Raw genomic sequence first — 25,820 nt, 5'->3', positions numbered from 1 at the left:
CAAAACACTTATTTTCAACACACCTGTAGGTATTGAGATTAAGGCAGACGTAGTTCTGCTTGGGTTTTTGTTCAGCCGGTGCCAAAGCTTACAGAACCGTCTGCGATGACCTGAGTGTGAAGAACTATCCACCTGTCTATTAGAGGGTCTGTGGTGCGGTCCAGACAACCATTGTTGCTCCAACGCTCTATTACAGGATAACAGTAAATTCCAGTAGTGCAGCGTAACAGTAGGGCTCAGAATCACCGGGCAGTGATGGCTGTGGGCAGGAGCTGTGTAGTAACTGGCTTTTAGCTGACAGAAGACCATTAGTCCTCATGTTAAGAAGAACAGACTAAATTAAAAAAGCAGGGAAATAAATTAGATTTTTTTTTCTATTTACCTGTTTGACAAAAATGTTCAAATTTTGTTAATTAAACGAACAAATGTGTCTTTTATGGAACATTATTTGTAAATCATTGTAGATCCAAAACATTGATCTGTGGTTTTCTCTTTCTTCGCGTACAATACGGTTTCGCCCTTACACTATTTGTTTAAAAGTGAAAGCTGTTTTTAGCCAGGTTTAATGAGTAGGAGCGCCCATTGCAGTAAATATAGTATAAATTCAAATGGAAGCAAAAAGCTAGGATCAATAAAAGACAAATGCTTTTTGTTTTTAATTTAATCAGTGAAAATCTGGCCCCAAACAAATCAGTGCAAAAAAGGGGCCCTCTGCATCGACTGGCTGTGCTGGATCAGGCCCTGGTCTTAGGTCGGGACTTTGACTGGGCCATTGTAAGGCCATTCTGTTGTAGATTTTCTTCTGTGTTTTTGGATCATGGTACTGCTGATCAAGGAAAAGCCCAAATGTACACCGATGTTTTCATATTTTGGGTTAGATAGAAATACGATTATTTAATTTTGTTACATTAAGTTTTAAAGCAGGAAAAGATCTCTTTATGCTTTCTTTTCATTCACAGAGGCACCATCGCAAATATGATGGGTGTCTGAACCAAAGACAGAAAGGTAGAGATGTCCCAGTCACCATTTTCTTGTTCGTCTCCTGCGTCATTTTGGAATAGACACAGAGTCCTGGTCCAATACCTCATTAAAAGCGGTGCCGCTTATATACGATAAGTTCACTAAATCCCACAGGCTCTGTCTTTCAGTGCGGAGGAGTTTCCTGAAGTGTTGGGCTAACGCTGTCAAGTTTCCTTTCACTTTTGATACAACTGACTGACATTCCTGCTGGTAAAAGGTTTTCGTGCGATGCCAGTTCATTCTGCGTTCTGCTTCATAAAGCCAGAGCTTTATAAACGTATTTAGCTGAGGTTTCAGCCTGCTTTCTGCACAGCCTTCCTACAGGAACAGCTGCCTGGACGCAGAAGGACACGAGGAACAGTATTAGGGGGAAAGTCAGCTTCATTCGATCCACAAAACAATATGTTTGGCCTATAATACAGTTTTGCAAGCCGTGCAAATACAAGAGTTAGCCATGAGCTTTCAGTCACTGTGATAAAATTATGCTTTGTTGCTTGGTGTTCTAATCAAATAATGAAATTACAGCAAAGTGGTTAAAGTCTCCAGTTCTAACTCACTTTTACTTTGTGGTGAAGGCCTGACATGCAGGAAGAAATGGACATAAAATGAAATGAAACCCATTAACCAAAAGATACTGTTTAGTTCCCATTGTTAACGATCCATGTGACCATCCATTCTTTTTTTCCTTACATTCAGCGTTCCACTGGTTCATGGTTATGCAAAACCATAATACGCTGTGGCACTAAAGTGCTACTCAATTATGGTCATGGTCAGAAAAAAAAAAAAAAGGAGAAAAATCCAACCCTGTGAGTTCATTTTGACAGCTGAGCTGGAGGAGGGAGCGAGGCAGAGAGATGATGAGAGCTGTGGGTGTGACCGCCAGCCCCAGGTTCAGTATAAACTGACCATGGATGCAGGGGGGGGGGGACAAACAGCAGTCTTCCTGGCTCTCTTTTGTCCCGGTTTTCCTGGCAGCGACTGGCGATGCGAGTGGAAGGCACAGAGTAGCGGCTCAGCAGGGACGCTCAGAATCTGCTCTAAAACTAGGTAACTCTCACAACACGCTGTACACTAACATGTGCATGGGTAGAGACTGAAGACCTGTTCCAGTGAGTGTTCCTATTTATCATCACAGCACATCCATCTCCATGCCCCAACTTTGTTTTGTTCTTCTTTTTTTTTTTGTCCAGCTGTGCGATGACGCTGATGGTGGGAAACTGTGATTTCAGCGTTTTTTTTTTTTTTTTCTAATGTAATTTCTGCTCCTGTCATTTCTTCTGCTAGTCCAGTGCTCTCCAGGACTGGCTGCGACGATGGAGAAAGCTGCTGTGCTGCCGCTGCTGCTCTTCTGCTGCCTGGTCATGTCTTTGTCAGGCTCCCCGCTCTACCCATCCATCAGGTATGTCTCATCAGATTCATAACTCCCCGTCACGTCTTGTTCCGTGCTGTTGTCAGAGATTGATTTAAGGATTATTTGAAAGTATCGGATGTCCCCCCCGACTGTTCCAATAACCTGTTTCTGTAGGGAGAAAGCACACTATTATATAAAAAAAGTTAAGTTGCAGGAATAACATTAGTGTGACAATTTACATAAGATTTTAATAAAATTTTCTTAGAAGAAATTATGTACATTAAACAGTTACTGAAACTTAAATAAACAAGGTAAATTCCAACTAATTTTTCAAAAAGTACTCAGTTAATTTAATTAAACTCGAACTAATCATTGGGATTATTTTGTTAAACAAACAAAAACGTGTTCTTATGATTGTTGCTGAAATTTGCATTCATCTGTTGCTCGTTTATTGGAGATGGGGAAACAGGTCCAGGAGAGAAAACACAGACATTCCACTTCCCAGGTACACATAGCTCATTCTGGAGGATCCCACAGCATTGTTATACCCGAAAACATATACAGCGTCTCTAGAAAGTTCTGGGTCTCCCTCTCCAGGAGGTGCCCAGGAAGCTTCCTTAAATAGATACCTGGACCACCTCGGTCCGAGCTCCTCCTAGACGGCTGCGCTCCTCATTGCTTCGAGACTGAGTCCCGCCACTCCACAGAGAGAGCTCATTGTAGCCGCCTGTGATCAAAGTGTCTTTTTGGTCATGACCATAGGTGAGGGTTTCATGTAGACAGATCTGCAAAGCATCGGCTTTGCTTTTTGGCTCGGCTCTTTCTTCACCATGACAAGTCTGGAGCAACCGGCCCATTTCTGCAGAACACGCCCCAGTCTGTTTATCCACCTCCTGGTCCATCTGTCCGTAAAATCCCCTGTCAGGAGAGAAGACTGACCCCAGTCTAGAGGGAGACTTTCATCAAGGCCAATGGTTAAAGAGGCCAACCGAACCCAACCCTCTGCAAATAGCAAAGATGAGACCCTGAGGTTCCCAAAGCAGATATCCTCCACTCCAAGACTACAGGCTGATATCCTGTTTATGAACCCCAAAAACATGAAGAGTGGAAAAGGGCAGCCCACATAGAGTCCAACACACACTCTAATGATTTTATGCTGCCAACATCCACAGTTATGAGGTTAATATAAATCAAATGGGCTCCTCCACCGGATCTTCTGAGTTCACCCTCATTACTTGTCTGGTCGCTACCAGGTGGTGATAAGTTGGTGGTTCTGCCACTCTCTTCACCAAAATGTAATGCTGCAGGGCTGATTCCATGATTGCCAAGTCAGTTACCTTTTGCCCCTAGTGGCCTGGTACAACACTTATGATCCATGCTGTGCTTGAACATGGTATTTGTTGTGGACATCAGTTGCCTTACACAGAAGTCACATTCAGATCATGGAGAGTGCACCAACCAGATACCATTTGGTTCCCACAATGGCATTAAATTCCTCCAGGGGCAACAAAACTCAGATGGCACCTCCGTCCTCTCACTCGGGTTATACTGAGGTTACAAGTATTCCCTCCCCCTGCATAATCCTCCTCTCTCTGTAGAACTGTGGATTAGGTGAAAGTCCAACACTGGGGTTCCAGAGTCTAAATTGTGTGGGGAGGTGAGTCCAACTATATTTAGCTGTGATCATTTGACCTCCCGCCCTAGCTCAGGCTCCTAAAAGCCAAATTATGATGCCTGGAATCAGAAAGCCAGGCTCTTCAACCGAGCCTTGCATTCCACCTCCCAGGTGGTGAGACCTCATGGATGGGGCCTCCCTCCTTGTGCTTTCCCAGAGCCAAGACTTGACCACCTGTTACTTGCCAACGAGCTGCCCCCAGCCCTGGCTTCACGAGGGTGTCCATAATCCGGGCAAAGTATGCCTTTCAATTTGACCCACCATCATCATGGTTGGACCTTACCAGGACCCAAAGCCTAAGACAACATAACACCCAGAATCATGGGGTACTCCAACTTGTCCACAACATTAAGGTAGGCAATTTAATGTAGGGCTACTAGAAATAAGAATAATAAATCTATTCTGACAAGGTGTCATGTAAATAGTTTCCCTGACCACCACAGTTAAGATGCAGCAACACTGGCAACAACTGGCTCAGGATTAGAAAGCTCAGCTTGCTGGCAAATTTGTTTTCGGCATTAGCCCTGTAACTAAACTAGATAAAGCTGCAAACAATCTGAAATTATTGCTCCAATGCAGCAACTTGGTGAAAAACAAAGCAGAGAATTTAATGTTTCAGTTCTCTGTTGGACGACGGATAACAAAAGCCGACTGAGGTAACATCTTCACTTAAATCCTAATCAAATTGTTTATGAACCATAAACCATTTAGTCAATACTGTTAGAATATTAACATTATTGCCTGCAAACTAATATGTTTGATGGGATTTTAAACAATTTAAACTGACAGTATTTAAAACCATCAAAGATCATTTTTATAGTGAAACTAAACTTAACATAAATACTAAACAATTTAGTTTCTAAGTTGTTTAATAAGTGAATAAAAGTAACATATCTAACAGTTTTAGCCAGGTTTTAAAAAAGACAAGTCCACGTCTATGCCCAATGCAAATATTGTTTTCAACTTTTCACCGCTTATTTTGCCTGTCATGTCTTTGTCCTCTGCTCTTGTTATGCAAAGAAGGGTCAAGATGTCTGAATTAGTCACGATAGTTACATTGTTCCACTGGCGCAGCATCTTAATCATGTTGTCCGGTGCTCAGGCAGCGGAACATGTAATTTGACAAGGACAAGAGCATTTTGCAAACCCCAGGCACGGTGTAACATTTAACAACAATAGAAGAAATCTGAATTTAATGGCTAAAGTTGAGGAAGGGCATGTTCAGAATTCTAGATCGGACATTCAGGAAGACTGTGGTGACGTTTGACAGGTTTGGCCAGAGGGACACGTCCATCCTCATGACGTCTTCTCTGAAGAACCCAACAGAGCAGCAGGAGGAGGACAGGCTTCCTCCGAGGAACGGAGAAGAACTGCGGTGAGTATGTTTATACGGACACTGTAGCTGATCAAAAATCTCAACCTATTATTCATAATTGACAAGTTCAAGTGAAGATTGTGAAACGTGTATGTGAGGAATACCTTAAAATATGGCCAAATTAAAGCAAGGTTACTCAAAAGACTCAATAATTTATGATAACGTATAAGGAAACTGTTGTCCATCAAACCAAACTGATTTAAGCCGCCCGCTTTTCTGATTTTTAGCTCCGAACGCCACGCTGATGCCATCTTTACGAACAGTTACAGGAAGGTCTTGGGCCAGATCTCTGCCAGAAAGTTCCTTCAGACCATCATGGGCAAACGGCTCGGGTAGGCAGGGATGACTGTGCTCAGACGTGTTAGTCACTGCAGACATCCGTCATCAGAATCTCATTGTGGGCATTACTGTCCCTCTTTACAGAGATGAAAGTGAGAGCTACATGAAACGCCAGTCAGATATCTATGAGGGGACCTTTAAAGAAGATCTTACATCCATCCAGAGAGATCAGAGGTACAGAGGAGGACAGGGGGAAGGTGTGAGGCCCAGGTAAATACATAACAGCAGCTGACGGTAGATCAAAAGCTCAAACTTTAAAATCAAACTTTTCCCACAGTAAGTTTTTGTTGTTCAAACCAACATAACTACTTCTTCTCCACAGACTTGTGAGTTGAGGACTGACTGAAAGAATGGAAGCCATCATTGCTTGTGTTCGTTTGCCTTGTCTACTATATTCTATACAATAAAGTTAGTAATATTGTGTTTTATTAGTTATTAAAATGACATTATTAATTATTATTAAAAACTGTGAAGACAATATATGTTCTGTGTCATTCCTGGGGAGGATGGGATCAGTTTTATGAAGATGTTGAAAATAATCAAACCTCTTATTTAATTTAATTAAAGCCACTAACTTTAATGTGCTGTATTTGGTTTTTATGTGACAGATTAATACAAGGTATTCCATAATTGTGAAGCTGAAGGGAAATGTTGTGTTTTTATTTATTTTTGCAAATAAAAATCAGAAAAAAAATGGACCGCACATATGAGTTCAGCTCCCTTTGCTTTGAAACTACAAAATAATTTTGTAGTTACACAAATATACACGTAGTATACACAAATATACACGCAGTATACACAAATAAAACATTTAAGTATACTTTATCAATATAAATACACCCAGAAACTCTGGAGGAGTTGCAGAAACCCAGAGCTCAGGTGAGAGAATCTGTAGACAAGATAACCATTGGTGGTACACTCCAAATTTAGTCTTTCTGGAAGAGCAGTCTGTAAGAAAGCCATTGTTAAAAGAAAAAAAAAAGGATGTTCTGTTTGTAGTTTGGCACAAGTCTTTTAGGGAACACAGCAACTATGTGGAAAAGCATGCTCTGGTCAGAGGAGACCAAATTGGAACTTGTGTTGAGCAAAACAAACTCTGCACTTGCATCCTTATGACACCAGGCTCACATTAAAACATATTTGTAGTTAAAGATGGATGGAGCTAAATACAGAAGAAACTGGGAAGAAAACCCATTAGACGGTGCAACGGGTTCGAGATCGGAGCAAAGGTTCACCTTCCTGGCAGGCGACCACCCCAAACATACAGCCAGAGCTACAGCAGGTCGATTCAGAAGACATTTCAATACATAAATACATTATGTTAGAATGGTCTGTTCAAAGTCTAGACCTAAATCCAATTTCCAATCTGTGGCCAGACAAGAACATTGCTGTGTATGGACATTAAAGCTCTCCATTTAATCAGAGCTTTTAAGTTCATTTAAGATAAGAAGAAAGAGGCAAAATTTCAAGCCTACCCAAAAATAAAGCTGTGATTGCATTGAAATATGGTACAAAGTACTGGCTCAGGGGGCTTAATGTAAATGCACACTGCTTGGATTTTCACTGGTAAATTTTGAAAACAGTGCATTCTATTCCTTCAACTTTAAACATTTTTTTTTTATTTCCTTTACAATTACAGTGAATTTCTGAATTAATTTAAAATAAACAGATTCCAAGGAGAACATACAGTATTTTTTGCATATTTTTTTTTAGAACCTCAATGCTTTTAGCAAGAAATTTTTTTTGGGAACAAAAAATGCAACACTATACTTAGTAATGTAGAAGAGGATTCAAGCAGAGTATGAAGGGTTTTTCAGAGATAAATCCAACAGTTTGTTAAAAATGTGTTGCGAAACGGAGGGAAACCTCTTAAAATTAGTTCTCAAGGGAAATGTCACCTAGTTTGTATGGGTGATGAAACCATATAAACTAACCCCATCATTCTACACAGACTGCCATTTTGTAACTACACCCTGATCAGAGTTCACTGAAGCACTTTTTTTCCCCACAGGATGTAACAAGAACTGATAAAACGGGGACATATGCTCCCACTAGCATATTTTGGCATGGGCGAACTATAGGCAGCCGACCAGGGTGGCATTTTTTCCATGACACATAGGGGCTGCGTGAGCACTTAAAACAAAGAACAGAAATTAAAAATCATCTGCGCCGCAAAAGCAGTTTTCTGTTATCTATCATATTACTGTGTGGGTAATTTGCAAATTGGGGCGCCCCATTGCTGCTGCAGGCGCCCCTGCTTGCTGTGAGGTGATGCTGCCCAGGGAATAATTCAACGTAGAACTGCCACTGTATGCCCCACAATAATGTTATTGTTAGAAGGTTGTTGCCATAACTTTAGTTCTCAATAGAGAGCTTAGAGAGCATTAGCCTTTTAGCTGTTAAATAGTGCAAACTAGCACTAGCTATGTTCAACTTTCACACTTTGACCAAAGAACTGGTCATAAAATAGATACAGACACATAACATTTATAATCGGGTGATCTTAAATGCAGAATTAAGATAAAATTTATTCTAAAAAAATCATTAATTTTAACTCAAGACTGACTTATTCTAGAATAGATTATGTATTATTCTTTTCAGTCCATTCCTTGGTAGCGTTTATCTTCGGACTTATTTAATTTGACCCGGTTTTGCCATTACAAAACCTAACCCAGTATGACAGGTCAAACCCATGACCCAATCCTGTTTTAAATAAACCCAGGGCTGAATTTTCTCATGATCGACCCACTAAGGCTGTTACATACTCTGCAAGAAGCAAGAAATTGGTTCTCAATCCCCCCCCAGCTGCGAGGATATCATTATTTTGTTCTCGTAGCCCTGCTCTGGGAGTTCTTGTTGCTTGTTCTCAGTACATCATCTGGGCAGAACTTTCATGTGTGAGAAATATAAAGATTGTGTGCTGCAATGGGACTGACCTATGAAGACTTCCTGTGAGTTCTACGTTTCCTTTCTTGTAAAGTATGGAATGTCCAGGCCCAAAGAAAAATTGTTCTGGTTCTTGGAGCCTGAACCTCGGATAAAATAACTAATTTAGCTACTTGTGTATGAGTATTGGCTGGATCATTCTAACTTAACAGATTTAATGAAATAATTGACAAAAGCATGACAGTATTTAGGCAGCACCCTCAGAGTTTTAGCAGCTAAAATGCTGACCAGTGCAAACATACCTTTAGTTTAGAGAAGAAAACGCGGAGAGAATGCACATGTTCCAATATGTTAGGAACATGACACCAAAAGAGAGAGAAAAAAAACAGCAACACATTAGGCAGCTCTTTTTAATGAAATATTTATAACTCCATCCATCCATCTTCCAAACCGCTTAATCCCTCATGGGGTCGCGGGGGTTGCTGGTGCCTATCTCCAGCGTTCACTGGGCGAGAGGCGGGGTACATCCTGGACAATTCATATTTTACAAATGCCAGACTTCATTAGCACTTTTGTAATAACAGGAGATGCATTTAAATGGAAGATCGCTTCCCTCTGAATTTGCTCGGAACCCTATTTAAAGAGACGTTTCAGAGACGGACAATAAACACAGACGTACAACAGGTGCGTTCAGCACGCAGGACGCAAGAGGACTCGCCGTCTTCCGGCGTTTCATCTCCGCAGCCCGGGGCCAGCATTTATTAGCAGGGTTTTGTTCTGCAGTCCTTCACAATTTGCCCTCAGATTGAAAACGTCCCAACGCCGATGCATAGTACAAAAACACGCATCACGCCTTTACATTTCCTCTCGTTAACCGACGAAAATCCTCCTTTTGTGCTCTTGTGAGTGAATGCCGGCTAATTTATACCTAAATACTCCTTGTAAACATTACGCTTGTAGTCTAAAGTTTAGGGTTCACCCTCCTCGTTCACAGCGTGGTTATTGTACGGCCACTTTTCACTATACGGTTAAACGGTTCTGGGACGTCGCGTCTTTGAGACCGGAAGTGAGTCCTCTTGACCCTGAGAACATCTTCGGCTGCACATTACGTCTACGCCTGACCGACATCTACTCACCTTACCACGAGCCCTCCGTGTTGTTGTAAACTTGTTTTCAAAAAGCAAGAAGTTGAAGCACGAAAACAGTTGACAGCGGCCCCAAATGCTCCAGATGGAACTAACAGACCGGAGCTCAGTGTGACAGGAGGCGCCTCTGTTGAACAAGCATGCGGACTGGAAAGCCCTTCCTCTGCGTCTACGGACGCCGGGCTCCTCTCCGGTGGCTCGGCCAACCCAGAGCCTGTTCTAGTGCTGCCCGGGCCGCCGCCAGTCCAGGAGAGAAGAGGAGGGCGGTGTCCGACGGCTTCAGGAGTCAGGTCGCCTCCGGACCGCGTTTCCAGGATTTCATCAAAGGAGCTTCGGGGACTCTGCCTGCAGGTGGCGAGCACGCCGAGGAAGATGGCCACTACCTGTCTGAGGACTGGGGGGCGATGGGCCACTCAAGGAAAGGTCAGTGTGTGCAGGGCCGACGGCTTCCTATAGCCTCGCATGAAATGTAACGGTGCTTTGTCTAATTCCAGTGTACTTTGAAACCTATGGGTGTCAGATGAACGTGAACGACACAGAGATAGCCTGGTCCATACTTCGGGAGAAGGGCTATCAACGCACAGCTGACTTGAAACAGGTATGTTTGTTTTTGTTTTTGCTGCACCAAACGTAGAAACTAAACACGCACGTACAGATGCACTAAACTGAAGCGATGCAAAGCAAATATCGTCAAGAACAACAAAATGAGTGATCCAGTTAGAAAAAAAAACTATGAATGAATGAGTAAACGAATGGGGGGAGTCGAGGTGCACATCAGTACAAAGTCATTTTAAGGGGGATTTAGTGATTTGAAAGTACCTTAGAAACAATATTGTAGACATTCAATTCAATTTCTTTTATATAGCGCCAATTCATGAAACATGTCATCTCAAGGCACTTCACAAAGTCAAATTCAATCAGATTATACAGATTGGGACGGATTATACTCATTGGTCTAAAAATGTCCTATATAAAGGAACCAGTTGATTGCATCAAAGTCTTGACAAGCAGCATTCACTCCTGGGGAAGCGTAGAGCCACAGGGAGAGTCGTCTGCATTGTACATTATACATTATAGTGGCTATTCAAGCAGTTCATGAATTTTAGTTTGCCAGAATATGACCAAGGTAATTTAAAGATTATTTTGGGGGTTTATTACTTTATTTCAAAAACTGTTCACTTTTGGGGCTCTTGGTCAAAATGAAGAAGCCTGGTAAATCTGGTATAGTTGGTTAACTTAAAAAGGTGGCAATAAGTTAAAGCTTCCCAAGTTTTGCTTATGGATAAAATACCTCCCTATACAATTAAAAATAGTTTCAACAACCTGATGTAAGGCTTTAGTTGGGACATTTAACCAACCATGAACTCAACGTCTACCAATTTACTCTGATAGAATAAATTAATCAATTTCTCCTCAGTCCGTCCAAAGCAAAAAAGGAGCAGAAAAGATGACACCAATATGTTTTGCAATCCTGTTTTTCCCTGTAAATGATATTTTTTGAGCAAACACTGCGTTTGTCGTACAGAATCTGTTTGGGAGAGGCCATGTTTTTCTCCCGCTGATTTCTGTCAAAGGAGAATCCTGATGAATATTTCTACAAGGCCCAATGCTGTTTGTCTTGTAGAAAACCAGTCCGATATATTTATTATTGCAGTTTCTATCACTTGTGTCAATTTTATTTCTCCACCACACAGCAAATGTTTTTTAATGAGCTGCATTAAGCTTGGTGAGTTTACTTTAATTAACGTGAAATGGCGTTTTCCTTTCCTTAGATGAGTATAACTTACTGTAATGCAAGGTTGCTGACATGTTTAGCTGTTCCCTAACTAAATCTAGTTAAAGCTGATCTATTTGATTGAGACATTTTGTAATTGTTGTCATCTGACAAATCTCTTTTATGTATTAGAAGTCTAACAAGTTGGATTCTGTTTGACTTCTTCAGCTCTTTTACCTACTTTTTATAGCTGTATTTCTCAGCATATATGTTTTTCTTACATTTATCATTTGTGTCACCCTTAAATATCCCATCCATGCTGCCATTCAACGTCTCATCATCAAAGAGCAAAAGATTGAGTTCTCAGTAACCGATTATCTTGGAAATATTGAGGGTTTTATCCATCATAAGTATAATTAGTTTATAATCTGACAACGGGGCACAGAAATGAGACATATCGGTAACTAAGGAGCAGAGGCGGAAATCAAATAAGGGATAGATTCCTGATGTGAAAAGTTGCTGGGAGACGAGTGGAATTTATCTGGCATGTTTCAACCAGAGATCTGTACACAACTTTAACAGCAGGCTGTTAGTCTGAGGTTCTGGTCTTGTTCTGGAAGGAAAACTGTCCCTGACATTATCAGAACATTCCATTAAATCAACCCACCAACAACATCAAGCCGTTGTCCGGATTCTTTTGGGTCAAATCATTCGACTGAGAGGTGATTAAGTCCAAAAGACTTCATTGTAATATTAAATAAAGTAAGCTTGCAGTTATATTTGCCTTTTAATACCCAAGTCATCTACCTAATTTTATTGGATGAGACCGCCTCTGTAATGTCTGCCTAAAATTCAGGCAGGAATGTTGCAACGGCAGCAGAAGGCTCTGTTCCAGAACAGCAATGGACCTCAGGACCCTGCTTTGTTTTTCAAAATGTTTCATCCAACTCACATGAGCTCGTTGAGGAAATGCTAAAACACCCCGACTCCTTTTTACAACATACAAAGGAACCTTTGTGTTTTTTTTTTTTTGTTTTTTTTTTGTTATATCGCGCAAGCCCCTGATCCTTAGTGACATTCCAGATGAATAAGTGAGAGGGGAACAGATTGAATGGCAAAATAAAAATAATCTTTGAGGCAAAAAAAACAACAAAAATACATAAAATGATTGTTCTTAAGCAGAAATCAAACATCTTGAAGAATACATTGTTTCCACATGTCAGAAGAATATAAGTATATGGCTTTTAATAATATAAACGTCAGTCTTATTCTTTAGTTTCTCTTCATATTGTTTCTTAGTGTTTTCCAGAAAGACAACAGGAACATCAGTGTAACTTAACTTGCTTTATCAAAAGTGAATAAATAAATGTAAACTTCAGCCCTAGACAGGTGGTCTTCTTCCCCTCCTCCCTTGCCCGTTTCATCAGTGGCTGCAGCTACTCTCTGGTAAAGCGGTCCTGGCGTACCACAGTTGGTCGTTTCACAGAAACTGGCTTCCTCTAGTGCTCTTCCAATCAGCCTCTTGGATGAGCCAAAGAGCAAAGAAGAAGATGATAACTCTTCAGGATCCATCTTTTTTTTTTTTTTTTTTTCTTTTTTACAGCCGAGGAGACGTGCACCCACTATTCCTCCTTTCTAATATCCCTACATCTCAGTAGCAACTTTCCAATTATATTTCTCTAAGTTTTTTTTTTTCAGGACTCCTCCATGTAAACGGGGAGCCCAGCAAGAGCTAAATCATTTGCATTCTGCTAAGCTGGCCCTTAGTATTTTCCTTTTCTTTTTGGGGCTTCTGTTTCCTCTGTAGTTTGTTGAAGAATGTCTTCCTCCCTGGTTTCTTCGCCATCCAGCTTTCTACAGTGGAAGATGTTTTCTTAACGTGTCTCCCTGGTCATTTCAGTGACAGGGATCTTATTGAATGTTTTGATATCAAAGGCACGCCTGGTACACTTAAGGCTGGTTCACACGGCAGGATTTTTAGCCCGATTTTCGCCCCAATCTCCCTCTTTCTAGAGGCATAGATTATCGATGTGTCTCTTAAAATAATCTCAAGAGAAATCCCTGCCGTGTGTGATGTGTTAAGAGCCATCAGGTCCACTCGGTGGAATGTCGGGACTTCTCCGGCCTCAAATCGGGGATATTCAACACGTTGGATTGTCTTTCCCCGATATCCTAGTGTGTGTGGTGTCCCGTGTGGACAAACAAGCACAAATTCTATAGAATTTGATGTGTAGCCAATCAGTAAGCGAGGTGAGGGATTACCCGAGAGAAAAAAACACCCCAACTCACCTCCATTTCATGGTCGCATGGTCTCCGCTTCTTTAAGCAACGCCTTTTCTTTTTATGTTTTTCTCTGTTAGAATTGGTCCACAAACCATTGGCATTATTCTTCTTGGTCGTTCATGTTTACTTCCTCTGAACTCATGTTTGATATTGAGATTTACCATCTGACATCTGAAAGATCTTAAGCGAAATGTGTTCGTGTGTGCGAGCAAACCTGTTTTATCTAGGATTTTCTATCGTTACGTGTGGTGTCTCTCAGGCTTTGACAGTCGGCCGACTATTTTAAAATCCTGCCATGTCAACCAGCCTTTAGTAATGCCATTTGTTTATCCTTATAGTAAGCAATGGTTTACATGGTGGGATTCATGCTGTTGCACTACATGCAAATAACTATATTCAATTCAAGTCAGTTTTATTTATATAGCACCAATTCACAACACGTCATCTCAAGGGACTTTACAAAGTCAGTTCAATCAAATTATACAGACAAATCGGTCAAGAAGTTTCCTTCATACCGAGCATGCGTGTAACGACAGTGGAGAGGAAAACTCTTCTTTAATAGGAAAAACCTGCCTGGAGCAGAACCAGGCTCACACTGAGCCTGGTTCTGCTCCAGGATCCACTGATCCAGGAATACTTTCAATGTTAGAAGGGTAATGGCGACTGATCTGCCCTCCAGGATGGTGTCACAGCTAACAGAATGGCGAGCCAGTTGATCCTACTTTGAAGAATAAAAAGAAAGAACATAAAGTTGAAACAACAACAAATGCAAAATTGGAGAACAGTAGGAGAACTCAGCAGAGTGAGAAAAATAGACCCAGCAGCCTAAGCCTATAGCAGCATAACTATAGAGATAGCTCAGGGTAAACTAAGCCACTCTAACTATAAGCTTTGTCAAAAAGGAAAGTTTTAAGTCTAGTCTTAAAAGTAGACGGGGTGTCTGGCTCACGGACTAAAACTGGGAGTTGGTTCCACAGGAGAGGAGCCTGAAAGCTAAAGGATCTGCCTCCCATTCTACTTTTAGAGACTCTAGGAACCACTAGTAGACCTGCAGTCTGAGAGTGAAGTAATCTGTTAGGATCATACGGGGTTATCAGAGCTCTGATGTATGATGAAACTTGGTTATTCAGGGATTTATATGTCATGGTCAGATAGGACAGGGTTATGAAGAAATACTGTTATTTCTTCATAATCAAGGCCATATGTCAGCACAAAGTCCAAAGTATGAAGGCCAGAATCCACAGGTTAATGAACATTTTCAGCAAAACCAATTGAGTACAGGATGGTATTAAAGGCTCCATTAAAGCTATCAGATTCAGTGTCAATATAGATGTTAAATGCATGATCCAACCAACCAGAAATAAATGAACGAACAGGAAAGAAATCTTTTCTTAACTTCTAAACCTATCCCTCATTTACTGTTTATATATTAAACTTTTTTTGGACGTTTTGAAATTATGTAAAAAAAAGTGAAAGATTTTAAGCTGCTCAAAGACTAGAACCCAGTCTTTATTATGTACTAGAGTTACTGAAGCAACTCCCACTTCTTTACAGCAGAAAAACATCAAAACATTCTCAACCTAACTTTGAAGTCTGGCTTAGAGGATTCCTGACAAAGCAGATGTCATTTTAGCTGCTGCAGTGTTGTTTGCTTCAGGTTGTTGCCTGAATGAAAAGTTCTTCAAAGATGTACCCAACGTTTTGCTTAACTTGCAGTCTACACTGAATCTTGAAGCACTTGTTATGCTGTTTTGTCTTCCCTTCACAAGTGTTTCCAGAGAAACATACTTAGTTTATGATTACGTAGCTTCTTCTAATTTCATGATCAGGAATAATTAAAGGCGGTGTCTGTTTACGCATGTGGACCGTGTGAGTGACAGCACACAGAGTAGTGTATATATCATCGCTGGCTGGGAAAAAACTTCGAACTCTATTAGGAATCGTTCTCTGTTTTCTTGTGATAATCCACTTTACTGATCACCCATCGCATCTGTCTGAGGTTTCGTTGACACAGAGCTAATTTGATCATACAGGATGTGTTTGCACGTAGAAGCGAGATGTTAACTTTTTACTTTCCTGAAAAGTTATATTTTTTTGGAGAGACAAGGTTTCTGTTTCACAGCAACAATAGGTAATGACATCAATAAGTTGATGGTCATTGGGTGTATGACCCAACTCAAGCATCAGTAGGCGGCTGTCAGGCAGTTCAGACAGAGCAAAATGTGGGACAAAGAGGTTTGAATACTGGGCAGTCCTGCAGAAAGAAGAACGCCTGGTCGGCCTGTTAGTCGGCATAGCAGTAGTTTCTGCTAGCTGTTCTCAGTAACATTGCTAAATGGCCATATAAGCCAAAGACATTGTTAGAAGAATGCAGAACAATATAACAATCTCTGCTTTTTATGCATTTAAACTCTAAAGAAACACGTCTTTAGAAAAACGCTTGCACGGAGCTGTGTATGTGACGGATGCAACGGGACACAAACCAATACGTTTGTGCCAGTGTTGTAGTCAAATCACTATGCCTCGAGTCCGAGTCCAGTCTCCAACGTTCAAGTCCGAGTCAAGTCCAAGTCATTAAAAAAATCCGAGTCGAGTCTGAGTCAAGTCCACTACTCATCCTTGTCAAGTCCGAGTCGAGTCACTATTGATCCAAGTCAAGTCCAAGTTCCGCACTAAAGTAAGCATAGCCTACATGTTTTTAAACTAAAAAAAAATCCACACTCCACCACATTGCACTAATAATTTAGATAATAAAATCAGACACTAAATAATATTCTAATGACATATTAAAATTATAGCCTAATGATATAAAAAAAAGTCAAGTCTTTTTCTCAAATTTCGAGTCAGAATGATCTGAATGTAGGAGTCCGAGTCCAAGTTCGAGTCATCAGTGCTCAAGTCCAAGTCTAGTCACGAGTCTCTAAATTTAGCTAATGACTCGGACTCGAGTTCGAGTCTCGGACTCGAGTACTACAACACTGGTTTGTGGACACGGCAGGATATAGATGTCATGGTCGCTCCCCTAATTCACACTTCAGAGGGGTCCCAGTTGGTTTGTCTGACTCTGCGTTTGGAAATTCTGACCTCTCAGTACAAATGGAAGCGCAACGTTATATCGTCCTCTGTCACTGTCACTTTCTCACCCGCCGTTGCTTTTCTTCCAGGCAGACGTTGTCCTCCTAGTGACCTGCTCCGTAAGGTGAGATCCTTCTGGTGCAAATGTTGCATTTTGAAAAGTTCTTCATTTTCTCCATTGTGCAAACGGATGAGTCGAGCGGTCAGATTAACAGAGGCGATAAAATTCTTTCTCAACAGAGAAAAGGCCGAACAAACAATTTGGAACAGACTCCAGCAACTTACCGCCATGAAAAGGAAACGACCAAAGACCACCTCACCGCTGAAGATCGGCATTTTAGGTAACGTAACGTGAACGTCGGTACGGCGCTCAGAGGCTACAGCCGTGCTCTAACAGGTGTGCGTCTGCAGGCTGCATGGCAGAGAGGCTGAAGACGGAGCTCCTGGAGCGGGAGAAGCTGGTGGATGTCCTCGCCGGGCCTGATGCGTACCGGGACCTCCCTCGACTTTTAGCCGTAGCTGATGGGGGTCAACAGGCGAGCAACGTGCTGCTGTCTCTAGAGGAGACCTACGCAGACATCATGCCCGTTCAGCATGCTGCTCAGGGACACAGTGCTTTTGTGTATGTTGTTTCTCCCTGACGCGTGGCTTTTGGTCAGATCTAATGGTCCTGCTCAGTTATCATTGGTCCTTTTTATTTATTTTTTTTGTTGCCACCAGCTCCATCATGCGAGGCTGTGACAATATGTGCAGTTACTGCATCGTCCCCTTCACCAGAGGCAGAGAGAGGAGCCGACCTGTCAGCTCCATTCTGGAAGAAGTGCGGATGCTCTCTGACCAGGTAAATAAGAGCCCAACACTCAGACCGTCCGGACAGACTCCAACAAGCAAGGCTGGTTTCTTGGCTTGGAGGGGCCTTCCCCCTCCTCTGTTGCCGCTTCTCCCACACTTCAACCACAAGCAACTTCTCTGTCTGCTTCTGTGCACACACAGAAACAACAAATATGAACATAAGTACGGTCACTAAATCAAAAAAGTATAAAGCTCGCAATACTTAATACATCTTTGCTCCTTTAACGGGTGCAGCAGATGAGTTTAGTTCACAGTATCTTATTTTATTGCCTCTTTTTATTAGAAGGCATTTCTGATTGGCTGAATATTCCCAACATTGTTTTGGCATCCCGTTTTAATCTCCATTTTGGCTTATGTTTACTGTAATACCTCAAACTGCTCAACATGAAGCAATGATTTTGTCTTGGAGTCACAACATTTCATCCCAGTCACCGATGCAGAGTTCCAGACTGTTTTGGAGTGGTGGTCACTCTAAAGTACGTCAGGAAAATCAATCATACCAGATTTGAAATTCATCACCGTCCATCAAATTTAGTATTTTGTGAAGGCGTGATAACTCGGGTCAGTATTGTCGTTTATGTTATCATAGCGTTTATGTCTTAAAGGCAAAATAAAAAGCAGCACAAGCCTCCAGGAATGTGTAGCAGGTTGTAAGAGCGAAGAAATGAAGGAAACAGGCTCTGTGGGGGTGCACAGAGTTCTTCTGAGATAGGCCGTTCCAGTTTATTCTAAATAAAAAATCTGCTAATGGTAGACATTTTCTGAAAGCTGGGAGTGATTTTACATGTGTTATAACTATAACCTCTGTGAAAGAATCAGAGGAGAGAGCTGTAGAGCTCTGGCATGTGTGTGTGTGTGTGTGTGTGTGTGTGTGTGTGTGTGTGGGGGGGGGGGGGGTGGTCATGAGACGCTACATGGGGGTCAGAAGATGATCCACTCTGTGGAATACCCTCCAGATTTTTAACTTTGCAACGTTAGAACAGATCCTAGTTTTAATATAGCAAATTTATGTCTTTAATCATGGAAATTATAATTGTTTTTTTTCTTCCACTTATTTGGAATTGATGTCTAAATTTCTTAGTTTGTGGAAATTTACTTCTATTTGGCCAATAATGTATTTCCTTTGAACTACAATGGCCCATATTTGATCTTTTTTTAAATTACAAGAATAAAATCGGCATATTAGGAGGATAAACTCACACTGTAAATAGTTTTAAACTTCTGATATAAATTATTTGATGCTGAGGTGCTAAAATGATTTAGTATTTACTTTTATGTTCTCGTAATTTCCCCCAAAATCAACCAAAGGGGGTCACCAGTCTCTGGCTCTGTTATTTTGGGGCTTGCAGGGTCAAAAGTTTGGGAACCCCTGATCTAGAATATATCAACAGATGGACCGGTGTAAAACTGGCTCTGGTTGATCTTACATAAACTAAATCTAAGCTGTAAATCCTTAAAGGTCTGCTCTCCCATTCTAATTTGTTGCTTCCTGATTTGTGTGTGTCAGGGTGTGAAGGAGGTGACGTTGCTGGGTCAGAACGTGAACAGCTACAGGGACACCTCAGAAGAACAGTTCTGTGGTTCAGAGCGGACAAAGCTCAGCCGCGGCTTCAATACCATCTACCAAACCAAGCAGGGAGGTCTGCGCTTCTCCGATCTGCTCGACCGAGTGGCGCGCGTTGATCCCGACATGAGGATCCGGTTCACCTCTCCTCATCCAAAGGATTTTCCTGATGAGGTATGCCACACAGCTCGCTTTCCTTTCCAAGTCCAACCCGTGGTGTTGGATGTAAATATTACCGCTGATTTCTTCCCATCAACAGACAAACCCATTTCTTTTTTACTAGAGGAAATAATAGACAAGCCATTTAATTAACAAACCCCTGGGGGCCATCTGTTGATATTTAATCCCTGAAGTTGATTTCTGGAGACTTTGTGACCCGGTTTGTGACGGTTTCCTCCAGGTTCTGCAGCTGATTGCAGAGCGACAGAACATTTGCAAGCAGATCCACCTTCCAGCCCAGAGCGGGAGCAACCAGGTCCTGAAGGCCATGCGCCGTGGGTAGGAAATCTCTGTCGTCATTTCCAAATGAGCTGTGAAGGAGATCGCTTTATGGAATCTTTTGAAATGTGACTCTCTCCTGATCAGGTACACCAGAGAGGCCTACCTGGATCTGGTGGACAATATAAAGCGAATCATCCCAGGTAAATTATCTTTGGTTTGTCGTCTGTCACTACATATACTGGGTGGTTTAAGGTGTTTCTCTCTTGTGTTCTTCCACTCAGAAGATTACATACACTCATTTTGGGCTTTTCTCGATGCATTTTCAGAACTACAATGATTTTGTATTTGTTTTGGGTTTGTAGTTGGATGCGGAACTTAAAATTAATTTTGGATTTTCTCTAATCCACACTGGATTAAATCAAGCCTGCAGGCTCGGTTATGCATAAACATCCCAACTATAGGTAAAATATGGTCAGCTAGCTTCACCCAGACCCCAAAGTTTAATGAAGTTGTTTTGCTTCCTGCACACAACTAGTACTTAGCCTGCTACCCCTTGCTATATTTACTCCTAAACCAATTTGGATGAGTGTTTGGGGTTGTAGTCATGTTGGAACAGTCATTTTTGTCCAAAATGATCATATATGTTTTAAAAGAGATTTCCATCTGCCCACATGGAGAGAAAGGTTTAGCTGTGTTGCCACGGGGACAAGAAGTATGGTTAGAGAAGTTAAAGACACCAAGCAGTTTAAATGAGCTCTACCATTTCTGATAGGATCAAATATCTAGCCAAAAGTATTTCCAGATGCTAATGATGGCAATAGAAGTGTTGTTTTTTCCTTAACAGGCTTGCTAGATTTCCATATTTTGTCAAAAACTTTAAAAAAAAAAATTAAGTAAGGTGTATTTTTATATATTTTGTGTTGTATGTATAAGTGTCACCCTCTGTAAGGAGGAGTAAACCCAATACAACAAATTAAAACTTTCAAATCCAGCTCTTTAAAATGTTTTCTATTTAAGTTGAAAGCATTTTTAAAAAAAACAAAATCATGAAAATTAAAAATTATGTTGAGTTTTATTCAGATGATGAGGGCACAGGGATATATGACCTGAAGTGTATGTTGCCTTAGATAAATGAATCTCTGTGGAATAGCAACACAAAGTGTTGGCTTTGCAGTTATAGTCGTCGTATAATCTTTTCTGACACCGTCTGCTTAGTCGGCTCGCTGCGGGAGGCCGGCCGGTCCTGCACACATCAATGCGCCTGTTTGCTGCTGACTCAGCCAATGAGAAGGCAGAGACGTCAGCGTTTATAGACTTATAGAAAATGGCTGAAAAGAACAGGCGCAATACTGCAGTCAAATTACCATTTGGTAATAACTCGCGCTCTTCCGCGACCTTAAAACGGCAGCATCCAGGTTTCAACCGGAGAGATGTTGTTTAGGACAAACTACCAACATCATCTGAAGATTTTCCGCCTCCATATGACTCACCTCTGTCAAGGACACTTTAGGTTTAAGCTGAAATCTGGTCGGGGATAGCACTTAAAAATTTTCTCAATGAAAAGTGCTTTAGACATTATGTTTGTTATTATTAACGTCTGTGGAGGGTTCCTATTATTACATGTTCTAAATGTATTTTATGTACTAGACATTTTAATCATAATGAATAAGGAATTCCAATGGTTGGTTTTTACATGTGTAACACAGAAGTAATTTTCTGTAAAAAAAGTTTCCAATAATTTAAATGGACCTATTGATTTTCATTTTTGCGTGTCAGACGTTAGTCTCAGCAGCGACTTCATCTCAGGCTTCTGTGGTGAAACGGAGGACGACCATCAGCAAACTCTCTCCCTAATCCGAGAAGTGGGCTACAATGTGGGCTTCCTGTTTGCCTACAGCATGCGGAAGGTGAGCTCCTATTACACGGCCAGTGCTGCGTGTTGCAGGTTTGCTCTTCAGTAATCACTATTTTGTCCTGACGGCTTTCAGAAGACGCACGCCTTCCATCGGCTCCAGGACGACGTGGCGCCACAGGTGAAGCAGCGGAGGCTGGAGGAGTGCATCGGTGTCTTCAGAGAGGAGGCTGAGAGGGTCAACGCTGCTGTCGTCGGCAGCAGGCAGCTGGTGCTGGTGGAGGGAGTGAGTGCAGTGCACATCAGTGGGACACGGGCTCAGTAACATCAAAAAAGGCTAGAACATCTCGTACAGCTAAGGGAGGGGGTGGTCCAGTGCTGAAGTCCTCTTTAATCAGGACTTTAAAGTCCCACTCTTTTTCACACCCATCGAAGTTTTTCGCTTTCTGTCATTGCAATATCAAACTTCATTGTATTTTACCTGGGGTTTTTGTGATAGGCCGACACAAAGTAGGGCGTAGTTGGGAAGTGAAAGCAAACGATACTGTGTTTCAAAAATGTTCTACTTTGTAGAACCCACCTGCCCTCTTTAGAATCTGCAGGTAGTTTTTGGTTATTAGTCCCAGAGCAGCTTTGTTCACATAGAGACTGTAAACTTTGCTCATCTGCTTTGGAAAATAGCTGTAGCTGAATATAGAGCGTACACACAGTGCATGTCCTTGAATGAGCATTGGAAAAGAATGAGAATAACAATTGCACTCATCATGGGTTTTTATGAATAAGGTTCAAAAGGGTAGGTAAAAAAGGTAAAAAAAAGTATGAGTAGAGGCATGGATCTCTGAGTGTGTGTGTATATATATATAGTTTCTGTTCTATTTGTCCTCCCCTGAAGATATCAGCTAGTTATGACTACAGATGGTTGTGGGATACTTCTTCAGCTGTGCTCAGAGATAGGGAAATGCGTACTTGATTACTTCCTTTAGACATGAAGAAACAGACATTTCTATTATGGCTCACTGTGTGCCACAGCAAAAGTTCTGTATCTGTTCAGGGTTACTTTAACCTGTTACCAGGCAACGCTGCTTAACTCTGCTCTCCATTTTTTATTAAGGAAAGTAAAAGATCTGTCGAGGACCTGTGTGGGAGAACTGATGGGAACATGAAAGTGATTTTCCCTAAAGAAGATATTGCCGTTCAGGCCTCTGCATCCAACACTGCACCAATCCGTGCTGGGGACTATGTGCTGGTGAAGGTAGGAAGGATTGGGTTTTCATCCTCATACATTAATGGAACATGAAAGGTTCAGAAACTCAACACAGCTTAAATTGGGTTTAAAGTACAGCACAACTTATTATGCCCCACGTTACCTATAGTGAGAACATATATTTGATACGATTTTGTAGGTTTTATCACTTGCTGAGCATGTATAAGTCTTTAGTTATTACCATAGGTACTCTTCAACTGAGAGTGACGGAATCTAATACAAAAATCTAGAAAATCACATTGTCTGACTTTTTTTTTTTTTTAAGCAATTCATTAGCATTTTATTGGATGACATAAGTATGAAGAGTTGGAATACACCAAAAAAAGAAACCTTTGTTTGCAGTTATAAATATAATTTCCTCTATTTCTTGATGAGGTTTGCACCAAATGCAGCAGGGATTTTGGACCACTCCATACTCCATCTTCTCTAGATCTTTCAAGTTTTCAGGCTGTTGCTGGGCAATATGGACTTATAGCTCCCTCCAAAGATTTTCAGTTGGGTTCAGGTCTGGAGGCTGGCTAGACCACTCCAGGACCTTGAGGTGATTTTTACGGAGCCACTCCTTTGTCATGCTGGAAGGCTCAGCCACAACCCATCTTCAATACCCTTACTGAGGTCCAGAGGAATCTATACCCTGACAGGTATAGTTATTTTGGTAGCAGAACCGGGACCAAAACACTACTAAATAGGTTGTCATAATTGTTGGGCCTGTTCCTGGATAGCGGTGTTGTGCCTCACCCATGAGGAATATAAATATTAGACTGTAAGGGTGGGTACTACTGAAGTTCAAATTCCCAAGCCGATCTTTTCTGGTCTTTTCTTTTTCGCAGCCGACTAAGGACCCGGCCCACATACCCCTGGTCCTACGAATTATTCAGCCCCTGAATTGGGACACACCCTATGCTAACTTTGCTCGTGGCAAGCTGCTAGCATTAGCAGCTAATGGACATCAGGGAGTGTGTTTAAATAGACTTTTTAGTCATGTTTCAGTGTAATGAGTGGACCGGAAAACACAAACATTAATGTCCCATCAGTGTTTAAAATCCTTCAAAAATAAAGTTTGTCATATCCTTACAACTTAATGCAAAACACATTAGCATCAGGCTCAGAGCACTAGCAGGTAGCTTAGCTTAAGGTTTTAACTTCAAAATGCAGTACAATACATTTCTCTGCTAAACCTCATCCTTTAGTGTATCTCTCTCTGGTGATTGGGTGACATCTAATGATGATCAGTTATTTCAGGGGTAGCTAGCAAGCTCTCCCGCTCAGGCAATGGAAGTTGGGAAAGTCTCTCTTTTTGGGACCCAGGCACCCTGAGGAAGCCCTGCTTGGACTCCGGTGGGGCTGCGCTTGGTGCAACAGCAGATCCTTAGGTCTAGTAATTTGTGAGGAGGGGCCCAACTTTTTTGCCCAACACATCCCGCAGACATTTCATTGGACTGCGGTCAAAAAATAGAGGCCAAATCAACACCTCAAACTCATTGTTGTCTTAATCAAGCAATTCCTGAAGGATTTTGTCTTAGTGGCAGGGCATTGTTCTGGTGAAAGATGCTGCAGCTAAAAGGGAATATAGTATCCAGACAGACTGTTCTCTAGCTTTTCAGACCTGTAAGCAACAGCTTGCGTGTGGTGTGCATATTGTTTGACTCTTTTATTTTTCCAATACTTCCATAGAAAACACTGGCATAGCTGCCTTATTGTCTAATCTGAAGGGACATTTAACCAGCATGTTATGGATAGGAAAACATGTTTCTACACAGCAATAATGAAATTTAATTTTATTAATGGTTTTCAATCCAAAATAATGCACATTAAATGTAACAATATTTATATCACTGATGATAAAACAATAAGTAACCCAAAAAGTAATGATTTATTACACATTTATGAAAGAGTCTGACAAGGCGGGAAAAAGGACCCACAGAAATGCCCGCAGTGTTCTAGGCTTACAGCAGTGTTGCCATGTCCGCTTATTATCAGCAACTTTATGCTTGTTTATTTATGCTGTTTACAAGGTAGAGGTAGTAGAGCTTGTTGCTTGTTTCTCTCGCAAGAACTGGCCACATTAGCTGACCACACTTGCACCGTTTTTTCTAAAGTACAGCTGGGTTAGAATATTCTTCTCAAACGCTGTTGGTTAGCAGCAAGTGTTAACTTCCTCATTTCCTTATTTATCATCAGTTTAATGGTAGTGAAGCTAATATTTTCGCTTGTGGAATATGAGTTTGAGAGGTTAAGTATTTGATTAGCTGTGCCCACTACTGAATCAGTGCATTCATTGAATCTGTAACGGGTCATAATGTTATGCATGATCAGGCTGTATACAGTAATAATAATGTGCTCCCACAACAAAACATTTCCTTTTCACATTTTAAGATGATAGCAATCTTTTATTAGAATCAGTTAAAACATTTCCACCTTGATATTAACATGAAAGGAAATGATTTTACAACGATTACATTTTTCATGTCAGTCAGTAGTCTGCCATTATTTCAATAGTTTTCACATTGTACAAATTTATAAACAGAACTCCTGACTAGAACTGTAGATTTCAGTGCTTGCGTTACCCTTTACTATTAAGATGTACAATAAACAATATTCAGGTGGAAGTATTTGGTACACCTTCAACCGTTTTAGTCTGGTACTTATCACACGTGTACAGCCGGATAACCTAATAAGCCAGCAGTTTGATTTCTGCTATATTCAGTCTATGCTGTCTTCTGTCTCTTTGTAGATCCTGTCAGCCAGCTCCCAGAGCCTGAGGGGACGGGCCTACTGTCACAGCTCCCTGAGAAGAACACTGATGCTGTGATGGATACAAGTGTTGCTACGTTCTGTTACAAGATGGTGAAAACAGTCATGATAAACTGCTGACTATGAATCATAATTAAAAAAAATCAGCTTTATATGTTGTTAATATTAAGACCAGTTGTATTTAAGTTACTAAAAATCTGTTTTAATAAACAATAGTCTTTTATATTGTA

At 41.2% G+C, this 25,820-nt stretch overlaps 2 protein-coding genes across 3 annotated transcripts; both read left to right on the top strand.

Annotated features, from left to right (window-relative positions):
* Window positions 1-1,705: 1,705 nt before the first annotated feature.
* ghrh (growth hormone releasing hormone) lies at window positions 1,706-6,408 on the top strand. Of its 2 annotated transcripts, none has more exons than XM_021322782.2 (6): window positions 1,706-2,067; window positions 2,305-2,419; window positions 5,317-5,421; window positions 5,649-5,753; window positions 5,845-5,970; window positions 6,083-6,408. In XM_021322782.2, exons 1-6 carry the CDS (start codon window positions 1,932-1,934, stop codon window positions 6,093-6,095), a joined length of 600 nt encoding a protein of 199 aa, XP_021178457.2. In that variant the 5' UTR covers window positions 1,706-1,931; the 3' UTR covers window positions 6,096-6,408. The 2 variants fall into 2 exon arrangements, with proteins under 2 accessions (XP_021178457.2, XP_036007470.1); XM_036151577.1 differs by having other exon boundaries at window positions 1,979-2,067; window positions 2,310-2,419.
* A 2,957-nt stretch (window positions 6,409-9,365) lies between these two features.
* Window positions 9,366-25,813, top strand: cdk5rap1 (CDK5 regulatory subunit associated protein 1). The gene is made up of 13 exons (XM_012874636.3): window positions 9,366-10,214; window positions 10,286-10,389; window positions 16,953-16,987; window positions 17,104-17,204; window positions 17,275-17,485; window positions 17,584-17,704; window positions 19,223-19,453; window positions 19,680-19,777; window positions 19,865-19,920; window positions 21,497-21,627; window positions 21,709-21,858; window positions 22,684-22,824; window positions 25,571-25,813. Exons 1-13 carry the CDS (start codon window positions 9,932-9,934, stop codon window positions 25,646-25,648), a joined length of 1,740 nt encoding a protein of 579 aa, XP_012730090.2. The 5' UTR covers window positions 9,366-9,931; the 3' UTR covers window positions 25,649-25,813.
* Window positions 25,814-25,820: the final 7 nt, after the last annotated feature.

Source organism: Fundulus heteroclitus, chromosome 20, assembly GCF_011125445.2.
Source record: "Fundulus heteroclitus isolate FHET01 chromosome 20, MU-UCD_Fhet_4.1, whole genome shotgun sequence".
NCBI lineage: Eukaryota > Metazoa > Chordata > Actinopteri > Cyprinodontiformes > Fundulidae > Fundulus > Fundulus heteroclitus.
Note: the sequence above shows the minus strand (reverse complement) of the source record. Positions and strands in the feature narration are given on the sequence as shown.

What these genes read in the sequence shown, in the direction of transcription:
- ghrh (XM_021322782.2), top strand. Translation starts at nt 1,932, where the DNA reads ATGCAGGGGGGGGGGGACAAACAGCAGTCTTCCTGGCTCTCTTTTGTC. An exon ending in AGAATCTGCTCTAAAACTAG is followed by an intron (nt 2,068 to 2,304) that starts GTAACTCTCACA and finishes TTCTTCTGCTAG; the next exon opens with TCCAGTGCTCTCCAGGACTG. An exon ending in ATCATGGGCAAACGGCTCGG is followed by an intron (nt 5,754 to 5,844) that starts GTAGGCAGGGAT and finishes CCCTCTTTACAG; the next exon opens with AGATGAAAGTGAGAGCTACA.
- cdk5rap1 (XM_012874636.3), top strand. Translation starts at nt 9,932, where the DNA reads ATGCGGACTGGAAAGCCCTTCCTCTGCGTCTACGGACGCCGGGCTCCT. An exon ending in CTAGTGACCTGCTCCGTAAG is followed by an intron (nt 16,988 to 17,103) that starts GTGAGATCCTTC and finishes CTTTCTCAACAG; the next exon opens with AGAAAAGGCCGAACAAACAA. An exon ending in GCTGAAGATCGGCATTTTAG is followed by an intron (nt 17,205 to 17,274) that starts GTAACGTAACGT and finishes GTGCGTCTGCAG; the next exon opens with GCTGCATGGCAGAGAGGCTG.